A 13,092-nucleotide genomic window follows, 5' to 3' on the forward strand; every position below is an offset into this window, starting at 1 on the left:
GATGTTAAAAATTAAAATGCTAATTTTCCTTGTCTCTACTCAAAGAAAGCATTTTTAATGGAAGCATCAATAAAAAGAATAGTGATGGAGTTTTAAAATATTATTATCAAATATTTACTCATATTTGACTCTCTAGAAGTCATCCTTAAATTTATAGAACAAAATTAATGGCACCCTAAAGGATTTGCAACACGCTTTTTTGAAAATTTAAGTATGAAAATCAGAGTTGAAGAACTTCCCAGGTTTCCTTCACAGATCCTTTATTGGATGGTCTTGCTTTATTCCTACAAAAGAACTATTACTTTTCAATGCAGAAAACAGTCTCAACTTATTATGACAGACATCTATGATAGTTTCCCAATTAAGAAAATTATCACTTTTTAGCATAAGACAAAAAGAAACTAATATAAACAGACAGTGATAACGCTACTTCTTGAAGTTAAATAAAATATAAATTACAAAGTATTCCAATTAGGTGTTAACATATCACAGTAGGACAATTTTCAAAATTAAAAAAAATTTGATTACCATGAATAAAAATACTTTTTTCATTTAAAATTATCCTGCATTTAAAAATACTTTTCAAAATATATTACTAAACTTTAGAAATCGATCCTTATATGTTTTTCACAAGCACTGTCCCTCAAAATGGCAGCTTAGAAGTTCCAAGAGCTTGGAAGTTAGAGCATCCGAAGGAGTTCTACTTCAATCATGTGCAGAAGTCCCTCAAACCCTTAGCGAGATCAAGTACACCCAGAGAAGAGAGGATTATTCTTGCAAAAGGGCTTGGTTACCATATGGATGATCACTAGCTTTGATGGTGATATCTGTTGTTTGCTTTTCAGGGTCTATGCTTGCACCACTGGTGGGAGTTGAACCTAGTTTCCCGTCTCCAGGAACCGCAGAAACCAATGTCACACGGAAATACTCATTAAGCTCTGGAATATCATCATCAAGGACATAAAGATTCAGGACCTATAAATATAAAAATCCAAAGGCATTAAGCAATGAGGCATGTAGAAATTATTTGCCACTTATCAGAAGAAAATAAAGCAGCCAAAGTTACTTTTTAACATGACAGATTTCTACACAAACTTAGACATAAAAATAGAGAGCGAGAGAGAAAGTAAGAGAGAGAGAGATCTGAGAAATTAATTCTTTAATCAATAATGGGTGCTGAAGAGTAATACTTTCTGTAAAAAATATCCTAGTCATGTATTAATATCATACCATGTATTATACATTGATATATCAATACAGTATCATATATTCTTTGTACCAAAGACAGTGGTATTACCAACCTCATGTATAGAGTTCCTGGTTAAGGAACTGCACGTTATCTGACAGAATGTGGTAAGGCAATAGGAAAGGACAATGTAGCCATGTCTAGTTCTGGCCTAAGGAAAGCCTGACATACCTAGCAGCTGCATGCTAGAAAACAGATCCACAATAAATGCTAGAAAACAGATCCACAATGAGCCCTATAAGTCTGGCATACACAAACTGCTCAAAAAACATTAGGAAAGGAAGTAGCAATAACTCAGCCATGCTCTACAATATATAAGTCAAAATTTGAAGTGAAAAAAACCATTCCTCCTTCTTTTATTAACTGAACAAGCATGTTTTGACATCTACAATGTGCCAGGGCTAGAAATGGCCCCAGTCGCTAAGAGACTCACTGTCTTCTGTAGGAGAAAGATCTGTGGAAAAACATTTAAAATGCAATGCAAAAATGTCATAATAGAGTTATGTACAAAGTAAACTGAGAACAAAACAATCAATTCTATCTGGTAAAGGTTTTACAACAGACAAGTGTGAAGCAAGTCTTAATGAATTAGTTGTAGTTATGAGTAATAATGAGGAAGGGCATTCCAAGTAAAAGAAACAACAGCATGAAAGAATAAGACATCTGGGTAATTACAATTAGACCACTAAGGCTGGAGTGGGAGAGAAGTCTGGACAGATAAACAGGAGTCAAGGTCATAGGGACCGTTCACACTATCATTAAAAAAATGAACTTCATTCCATAGACAGTAAAGGAAAATGGAAGAATCATAAGCAAGGGACTGACAAAATGAGAATTCCATTTTAGAATCAATACCACGGCAGAATGTAAACAGAGTGGACAGAGCAAGAAAGGACGCAAGGTGCTGGGTCAGGAGGTGACTGACCAGAATTAATGAGGTACTGAACTAATTCAGTGACAATGGAGATGAGAAAAAATGGATGGATTTTAATTTGTTCTGGAAATAGAAGACCGAGGCCTTAAAGACTCAGCATAGGGAGTGAAGGACAAGAAGGAATGATGTATGATTTCCTGGTTTCTTCCAGAAAGGAGGGTGACAACAGTCTGAAAACAAACTGTAACTCCAAATGCAATCTCCAAAACACTAGTCATTAGGCCTAAAAGCATTTGAAGAACTTTTTTTTAATGTAGGCCCAAGACAGAATCTGAATTTGGTTTCAATGTTCATTTTAATCAAAATTTTAATTAATAAAGTAATACATGGCATGGCCAATGTGCTCAAAGTATAAAAATGACACTTCTACCCAAATCTTGTCATTATTTTTGAACTAAAGGGAACAATAGCGGTCTGAAGATTTACAATATCTTGCCCCTAGAAAGTAAGCTGACAAATGTTGCTATGAAAAGCAATACCAAAACATCAAGATGTACATTAAAAATGAAGCAATTAATATTTTTAAAGTATTGAAGCATACCACAGTACTCGCTCAATTCAATTAGTGAAATGAAGAGTTTGAAACTGAAGACCCTATCAAGGTATAAATGTATCTCACATGGTGACTCAGTACACAAAACAGTATTTACCTTTACTATATGTTATACACTCTGCTATTTTCTATTCTCTTTTGAAAATATTCCTCATAACTCACTAAATTGATTTCATAACTAATGCGCCATTTAAAAACACTTGAAAAACACATTTGGAGTAGACATTCCTGTATTGCAGCAAAACACACACACACACACCCTTCCCAGACTGTCTTGCTGCTAGGTTTCTAGATGTGATTTAAATGTACTCCCCAGACATCTGGAAGGCAATAGCAAAGTGGAGGTCACCTGACTGCTATCTGTGCTGGAAAGCATAGTCACGGAGCATCAGCAGACACCACAGTATCCAGTCTCTGGCTTAGTAAGACTGAGAAGCTAGTGTAGATCCAGCAGGCACAGCATTACAAACCAACCCCAGTATTCAGTGTTATTGTTGCTTTAAAGGTCAATTAGTTTTTAAAGAAATTTTTAAATGACAGAAGAAAATATTTTAAATAAATCTTGACAGGAGCGTATACGACTATTTTCCTGACCAAACTTTTATTAACTCTTAGCTCTTCCAAAATATATATGAATACTCTTTATAAAACAGTGGTTCCCAGCTATATTTTTATTTCATAAAGGGTAAATTTTCCAGGGGAATATTTTGAGGATCAACTCTGTTTTCCAAGTGGGAACATTAAAAAGTTATCACATATCATCACTGTTACTTGATAAAAGAAATAGCAATTTAAATCCAAAAAAGAAGTGAAAAAGACAGGATCAGAATAAACTATAGTCCTTTAAATGGAATAATTTCAGCCTTACGAAAACTTACTCGTTGTCCTAATTTTCCTCATTTTACCAAAGACCAGTAAAACATTTATCATGGCTCTTATTTACAGACTGCTATTGGGAACTTCTGTTGTAAGTTATTTAATTTGTTTCCTTCTTACCCCAAATTATAGAGATTTGATCACTTTTCTTTAGCTTGAACTCTTTAAATCTTAAGAATATTTTAAATTTTTCCTAATTTTATCTTTTTCATCCAATCAACTCCTAAGTCCCTTAGAAATGTCTTCAAAGATATTTGCAAGTCTTAAGTTATTTTACTATTTATCCCTGATGACCTATAAACTATTTACATTTCTAATGAAAAGTTATACTGATATGAATATTCCAACATATCAGACATTTTATATTAGAATGTAAAAAAAATTTATATAGGAGAAGGTCTCATCTCAATTTCACTTACAATAAGTGTCACTTATTTCTGGAGCATCTATTCAGAAATCAGACGATTCACAGAAAGCTTCTGATAAAACTGGTGATCGCTTGTACTTTCAAAACAAAGAAAAATTACCTATTTTTTCCAAATTTAAAAATAAAATATTACAGTTTTAGGAATTCCTCTTGGCTGACCGGAAGAGTACCATTAAGAATTCTGCAGTTTCTCATTGTATCAGTAATAACCAAAAACCCACAATGATAAATCTTCAAGCCATACCATTTTTATTATATTGAGATTAAAGAACAGATATAACAGACATTACTTAACATCCTTAATTTTTCACTGCAGAAATAAATACAAAAATATTTTATGCCATGATATATAACTAATTGTCTAAATATTCTAAATTGCTTAAAAAGCAGGAAGCTGCAAATAAATTACAGAACAAACAGATCAGGAAAAGCTTTCCAGGAGGCTTTCAAAGAAACAGAGAAGGTAGAGTTTACCTCTGATCTCTGCCAAGGAAGGAATGTGATAGTTCCACTGGCATTAGCAAAATCGTCAACAAGGTAATTAACACCATCAGATTCGATCTGTGAGATGGTGTAAAAAACATGCACGTAATCCAGAGCTCCTCTGGTTCGCTCCACCACACATGAAATGGTGGATCCCTCCTCTGCAATCTGAAATTGAACATAAGTTCTTTATAAGTATACACCAATTCAAATCAGTGATAAAATTACAAGGCTTTCCTGAAATCCTTTTACCATAAACTTAATTCTATAACTTTCTACCTCTCTAAGGCGGCCTCTACATTCCTCCGGATATATTTTTGACTGCTAAAAAGTATTTACAATCATTGGTTTTTCCACTCATTCCTTTAAAGGGATAAATAAAAGCAGAAACAATAATAATTAATTAACTACAAATGTAATTCATTCATTGAAACCTCTTGTGTGTCAGCCACTATGCTAGATGCTACAGTTACAAACGATTTTTTTTAAAAAAGCACAATCCTTTATCTGGGTAAGTCTAAAGAGGAAAACAAACTCATGATTTTATGATGAGTTCAGCACAAAAAGTAGGGTGTAAAGAGTGGAACATGACATCAGGGAGAACTTTCTAGGCACAGGCACAAGAAGTAATCGAGTGGATTTGGTGAAATCATTTTGAGGGTGGTTATTATAAACTATCCAGTGGGGACAGCCTGGAGAAATTCCTGGTGGGGAGACAACAGTCAGGTAAAGGAGGGCACTGATATCATGCTTAATATCTTTTTGCTATTTCTGACATATATACATATACATATGTATACATACATGTGTGCGTTTTTCATGTGAAAAGTATTTTTTTTACATAATTTAAGATAATGTTTAGAAATTACATGGAGCAGGAAATTGGAATATCTTTTAGAATAGGTCTTCCTATTCTTAAATTCTCCATCTCTCAATTCTATTTTTATAGTATCTAACATAAAATTCATAGAAAAAAGAACTAAAACTGAATAAATAGAGCTCAAAATACAAATCTTAATATATATAGTGGCATTCTCTACTTTTCACATCAATCATAAGCACCTCTGATCAGCATTAAATAGAGCTATTTTGGTGCCAACATCAGAGCTAGAAAGAACAGATTTGAAATTTGTCTGCAAACAGGCAATAGTCAAAACAGTTATCAATGAGCATGGAAGCACCAGGAGTTGTTCCAGTAAATCCTTCGAGTTTCACTGAGCATCAGCATTCCTACTCCAAAATGCAGCAGAAACTCTACTGCCTCATAGTACACAAGATCAAGGACCCCTGGGGCAATATCTCCTTTGTCGGCTCGTCTGCCAGCCTAAGAAGCCCAAAATGACCCTACGGTTGTTCAAAAGAGCCTTCAGTCTGTCTCTTGATGGAAATGTTCCATCTCCAGGTCCAACCAGAACTTCTAATCCAGTGGAACTTAAAACATGGGAACAGGAAACACAAATTCTGACAGTGGGTCACTGAGGGTGATGGAGTTAAGAGTCTCACTTCTACCTCTTGCTTCCTGAGCTCATGTGATCTAATTACTGGGGGCAAGGAATTAGATATCAGCCATTGGGCACACATGCTGGATCCTGGAGCACAAAACTCCAACACTTCAAGATGTTGTCCCTGAGCTGGCACCTTGGCTGAGTCTTTAACAGGCAATCCCATTGCTGCACTAGGCCAGCTGCTTCAGGTGATGTCATATAATACACACACACACACACACACACACACACACACACACACAATGGAATATTACTCAGCCATAAAGAAGAATGAAATATTGCCATTTGCAGCAATATGGATGGACCTAGAGATTATCATACTAAGTGAAGGCAGACAGAGAAAAACAAATATTTGCTATCACTTATATGTGGAATTTAAAAAATAATACAAATAAGCTTACTTACAAAACAGAAACAGACTCACAGACATAGAAAACAAACTTATGGTTACCAAAGGGGAAAGTGGGGGAAGGATAAATTAGGACTTTGGGCTTAACAGATACACACCACTACATGTAAAATAAACAACAAGGATTTACTGTATAGCACAGGAAACTATATTCAATATCTTGTAATAACCTGTAATGGAAAAGAATCTGAAAAAGAATACACATATATATGTGCGTGTGTGTGTGTATAACTGAATCACTTTGCTGTACACGTGAAACTAACACAACATTTTAAATCAACTATAGTTCAATTTAAAAACTGGTATTTCCAAACAGCTCATGTAACTCAACAACAAAAAAACAACCCAATCAAAAAATGGGCAGAAGACCTTTACAGACATTTCTCCAACGAAGGCATACAAATGGCCAGTAGGCACATGAAAAGATGCTCAACATCGCTAATTATTAGAGAAATGAAAATCAAAACTACAATGACATACCATCTTACACCAGTCAGAATGGCCATCATTAAAAAGTCTACAAATAACAAGTACTGGAGAGGGTGCTGAGAAAAGGGAACCCTCCCACACTATTAGTGGGAATTAGGTTGGTGCAGCCACTATGGAAAACAGTATGGAGGTTCCTCAGAAAACTAAAAATAGAATTACCATATGATCCAGCAATCCCACTCCTGGGCATATACCCAGAGAAAACTCTAATTCAAAAAGATACATGCAGCCCTATGTTCACTGCAGCACTATTCACAATAGCCAAGATATGGAAACAACCTAAGTGTCCATTGAGAGATGAATGGATAAGGAAGATGTGGTACATATATACAATAGAATACTACTCAGTCATAAAAAGAACAAAATAATGCCATCGGCAGCAACGTGGATGCAACTAGGGATTAAGTAAGTCAGAAAGAGAAAGACAAATACCATATGATATCACTTATGTGTGGGATCTAAAATACAGCACAAATGAACCTATCTGCAAAACACAAACAGACTCACAGACAGAGATCAGACTTGTGGTTGCCAAGGGGAAGAGGGGGAGGGAGAGGGATGGACTGGGAGTTTGGGGTTAGTAGATGCAAACTACTACATTTAGAATGGATAAACAACAAGGTCCTACAGTATAGCACAGGGAACTATATCCAGTCTCCTGGGGTAAACCATAATAGAAAATAATATTAAAAAAGAATGTATACATGTGTATAACTGAGTCACTTTGCTGTAGAGCAGAGATTGGCATAACATTGTAAAAATGTTATGGTATTTAACATATGGTCTGGTATTTTAAGGCCATATACAAATGGTATATTTTAAGGCCATTACAATAAATTATATTTAAAGACTGGATAAGACAATGAGGGAAGTAAGTATAGATAGAAAAGGACCAAGTACAATCAGTTCTGCTGTAACACTGGTTTTGAAATGAAACTGTTCCAATGCAACTGATACATCAGGGAGCACTTTGAACATATTTCACATTTGTTTATGTATAATTTCATCCACAAGAAACATGGTGAACACAGAAAACTGTACCACCTGAAACAAGCCACATGGGAATACACACACACACACACACACACACACACACACACACACACACACACACACACTCCAAACATCAGTTACCTCAGTTCAACGCATGTGTCACCAGCCACATTTATCTGCAGTGAATGTGGCAATGTTCCCTCTGATTTCGAATAAACCTCCTTCCATCACTTCACAGTAGCACGCAAGCTACATTCCTCCGATGCTCACTTCCACAAGCAAACTTAAGGTTTTTTCAAGGTATATGCCATATTTATTATCATACTTAAAAATTAAACACTTATTGTGTAAACCTATTTTTTATTAGGTTCCTACCTTTCTTTTTACATATCACTGACCAAATTTTTGGATAGCGTTCGCCTAACTCATCTTTCCCATAAGTTCTTGTGTTTTTCACTATGCAATTTGGTACAGTGTGGTGATTTTTAGGAACACATCTATCATGTTACGGCAGAATTAACTGTTCTGAAGGTGGGGCCCTCCAACCCTAAGAGGCTGAAGAGAAGAGGAAGCAGCAAAGACATAGGTGCTCAATACAGCAACTAATTTAATTTCCACTTAGACATTTACATCAGCATTTTCATCATAGCTGAATGGTATACAAACATATGTGTGGTGGAAACAGCATGGCTTTAAGGTCAAACAGTCCCGTTTGACTGTTTCACTCCACCACTTACCAAAAGTCCTCTGTCTCAGTGATCTCTTCTTAAAATGAAGATCACAATGTCTCATGGATTTTGGTGGAGGTTAAATAAGTGCTTTACATGGTACCTAGTAAAATAGTAAGTGCTAAACAAATCTTATATTTCTTCCCCTTAAAATACAGATACACAAACACAGTAACAAAAAATGCCACATAAAAACATTCCCTTATTTTATCAAGAAACTTAAATGCTTGCATATTTAAAAAAAGCAAATTCCCATGTATTTAGATTCCTATCAGAGTGGGGACATATTTGCTCCCTTTTCCCACCCCAAATTTTAATCAGAATGACTATTTTGAATGAGTTAAATTAATAAATCATTAATCCCAACGTATGAGTATTCAGCCTTTCCCTTTCAGCCATAGACATAGATTAATTAGATCCAAAGACACACTAGGGAGTGTGATGTTTTCTTATAGCTTTTTACCAAGTCAATGACAATACCATGCAGCGTACAGGACTAAGCATTTTGCTTGCAGGAATCACATGGGGAAAAGTTATCTAACCACACTTTCATTTAGTAAAGCCTTCATTAAAATCTATCACCTACTAACTATTTTCAGTTTGAAAAAGAAGAGAAAAAAAGACTATCCATATTCAATACAAATAAGTGCAGACGTGTGGTATATATCAAAATTGCATAGAAATTTTAATGAATTAATAATTTACACAATAAAGTAAACTCTGTAAAGTTTTAACAAGGGAAGAAGCTTCAAGAGCCAAGCATCCATTAAAAAAAAATGACATAGGATGCCTGGTAAAAATCCACCTTGCATACTTATGAATTTACAGAGAAATGACATAATGCATGACATTGCTTTAAAAATTATTTCAGCCAAAATATAAGAAACAAGACTGGCAAAAGGCTAATAAATGTTTAACCTAGGTGATGGGTCACTGGGGTGACTATTCTACTTTTTCTATTATTCTGTACGTATGATATTTTCCATTGTAAAAGATTTTTAAATTTCAGCTTTTTGCCTCCCATCCCATCCCCCAATAGAGATTCTGACTCAGAAATGGGATCTTGATTCAGGAATAGTATCCAGGAAAATGCGTTAGATATTTCCAACCAAGGCCATCCACACACAGCACTTTGGGAAATAGCAGACCAGAGGATGGAATTAGCAATACAAGAAGGGGATTAAGACATGGAGAATAAATAATTAAAAGATCTTTTCTACTATTAAAATATTCACCTAATTGACTTTATTTATTTATTTACTTATTTATCTATCTTTGGCTGCGTTGGGTCTTCATTGCTGCGCGCAGGCTTTCTTTAGTTGAGGTGAGCCGGGGCTACTCTTTGTTGCAGTGTGCGGGCTTCTCACTGCGGCAGCTACAACCAAGATTACTCTACCCAGCAAGAATCTCATTCAGATTCGATGGAGAAATCAAAAGCTTAACAGACAAGCAAAAGCTAAGAAAATTCAGCACCACCAAACCAGCTCTACAACAAATGCTAAAGAAACTTCTCTAAGTGCGAAACACAAGAGAAGAAAAGGACCTACAAAAACGAACCCAAAACAATTAACAAAATGGTCATAGGAACATACATATCGATAATTACCTTAAACGTGAATGGATTAAATGCTCCCACCAAAAAACACAGGCTCACTGATTGGATACAAAAACAAGACCCATATATATGCGGTCTATAAGACACCCACTTCAAACCTAGGGACACATACAGACTGAAAGTGCGGTGATGGAAAAAGACATTCCATGCAAATGGAATCAAAAGAAAGCTGGAGTAGCAATACTCATACCAGATAAAATAAACTTTAAATAAAGAATGTAACAAGAGGCAAGGAAGGACACTACATAATGATGAAGGGATCAATCCAAGAAGAAGATATAACAATTATAAATATATATGCACCCAAGTAGGAGCACCTCAATACATAAGGCAACTGCTAACAGCTCAAAAAGAAATCAAAAGTAATACAATAATAGTGGGGAAATCAACAGTAATACAATAATAGTGGGGGACTTTAACACCTCACTTACACCAATGGGCACATCATCCAAACAGAAAATTAATAAGGAAACACAAGATTTAAATGACACAACAGACCAGATAGATTTAATTGATATTTAGAGGACATTCCATCCAAAACCAGCAGATTACACTTTCTTCTCAAGTGTGCACGGAACATTCTCCAGGATAGATCACATCTTGGGTCACAAATCAAGCCTAAGTAAATTTAAGAAAATTGAAATTATATCAAGCATCTTTTCTGACCACAACACTATGAGATTCAAAATGAATTACAGGGGGAAAAATATAAAAAACACAAACACGTGGAGGCTAAGCACTACTTACTAAATAACCAAGAGATCACTGAAGAAATCAAAGAGGAAATCAAAAAATACCTAGAGACAAACGACAATGAAACACAACAATCCAAAACCTATAGGATGCAGCAAAAGCAGATCTAAGAGGTAAGTTTATAGCTATATAAGCCTACCTCAAGAAACAAGAAAAATCTCAAATAAATAATCTAATCTTACACCTAAAGGAACTAGAGAAAGAAGAAAAAACAAAACCCAAAGTTAGCAGAAGGAAAGAAATCAATAAGATCAGAGCAGAAATAAATGAAATAGAAACAAAGACAACAATAGCAAAGACCAATAAAACTAAAAGCTGGTTCTTTGAGAAGATAAACAAAATTGATAAACCATTAGCCAGACTCATCAAGAAAAAGAGGGAGAGGACTCAAATCAATAAAATTAGAAATGAAAAAGGAGAAGTTACAACAGACACCGCAGAAATACAAAGCATCCTAAGAGACTACTACAAGCAACTCTATGCCAATAAAATGGACAACCTGGAAGAAATGGACAAATTCTTAGAAAGGTATAACCTTCCAAGACTGAACCAGGAAGAAATAGAAAATGTGAACAGACCAGTCACAAGTAATAAAATTGAAACTGTGATTAAAAAGCTTCCAACAAACAAAAGTCCAGGACCAGATGGCTTCACAGGTGAATTCTATCAAAAATTTAGAGAAGAGCTAACACCCATCTTTCTCAAACTCTTCCAAAAAATTGCAGAGGAAGGAACACTCCCAAACTCATTCTATGAGGCCACCATCACCCTGATACCAAAACCAGACAAAGATACTAAAAGAAAAGAAAATTACAGGCCAATACCACTGATGAATACAGATGCAAAAATCCTCAACAAAATACTAGCAAACAGAATCCAACAACACATTAAAAGGATCATACACCATGGTCAAGTGGGATTTATCCCAGGCATGCAAGGATTCTTCAATACATGCAAATCAATCAATGTGATACACCATATTACCAAACTGAAGAAGAAAAATCATAAAATCATCTCAATAGATGCAGAAAAAGCTTTTGACAAAATTCAACACCCACTCATGATAAAAACTCTCCAGAAAGTGGGCATAGAGAGAAACTACCTCAACATAATAAAGGCCATATATGACAAACCCACAGCAAACATCATCTCAATGGTGAAAACCTGAAAGCATTTCCTCTAAGATCAGGAACAAGACAAGGATGTCCACTCACACCACTATTATTCAGCATAGTGTTGGAAGGCCTAGCCACGGCAATCAGAGAAGAAAAAGAAATAAAAGGAATACAAATTGGAAGAGAAGAAGTAAAACTGTCACTATATGCAGATGACATGATACTATACATAGAGAATCCTAAAGATGCCACCAGAAAACTACTAGAGCTAATCAATGAATTTGGTAAAGTAGCAGGATACAAAAATAATGCACAGAAATCTGTTGCATTCCTATACACTAATGATGAAAAATCTGAAAGAGAAATTAAGGAAACACTCCCATTTACCATTGCAACAAAAAGAATAAAATACCTAGGAATAAACCTACCTAGGGAGACAAAAGACCTGTATGCACAAAAGACACTGATGAAAGAAATTGAAGATGATACCAACAGATGGAGAGCTATACCATGTTCTTGGATTGGAAGGATCAATATTGTGAAAATGACTATAGTACCCAAAGCAATCTACAGATTCAACGCAATTCTTACCAAATTACCAATGGCATTTTTTACACAAGTAGAACCAAAAATCTTAAAATTTGTATGGAGACACAAAAGACCCCGAATAGCCAAAGCAGTCTTGAGGGAAAAAAGCAGAGCTGGAGGAATCAGATGCCCTGACTTCAGACTATACTACAAAGCTACCCTAATCAAGACAATATGGTACTGACACAAAAACAGAAACATGGATCAATAGAACAAGATAGAAAGCCCAGAGATAAACCCACGCACCTATGGTCAACTAATCTATGACAAAGGAGGCAAGGATATACAATGGAGAAAAGACAGTCTCTTCAATAAGTGGTGCTGGGAAAACTGGACAGCTACATGTAAAAGTATGAAATTAGAACACTCCCTAACACC

The 13,092-nt window shown here is 35.3% G+C and overlaps 1 protein-coding gene across 1 annotated transcript in view; it reads right to left on the reverse strand.

The window, feature by feature from the left end:
- Nucleotides 1–13,092, reverse strand: part of ADGRV1 (adhesion G protein-coupled receptor V1) — a 565,763-nt gene that overhangs the window by 458,050 nt on the left and 94,621 nt on the right. The window contains exons 22-23 of the mRNA XM_060009164.1: nt 4,511–4,687; nt 795–975 (exon numbers count right to left, since the gene is read on the reverse strand). Coding sequence (XP_059865147.1) covers nt 795–975; nt 4,511–4,687 — 358 coding nt within the window. The remainder of the gene's footprint in view (nt 1–794; nt 976–4,510; nt 4,688–13,092) is intronic.

Source organism: Delphinus delphis, chromosome 3, assembly GCF_949987515.2.
Source record: "Delphinus delphis chromosome 3, mDelDel1.2, whole genome shotgun sequence".
Taxonomy (NCBI): Eukaryota; Metazoa; Chordata; class Mammalia; order Artiodactyla; family Delphinidae; genus Delphinus; species Delphinus delphis.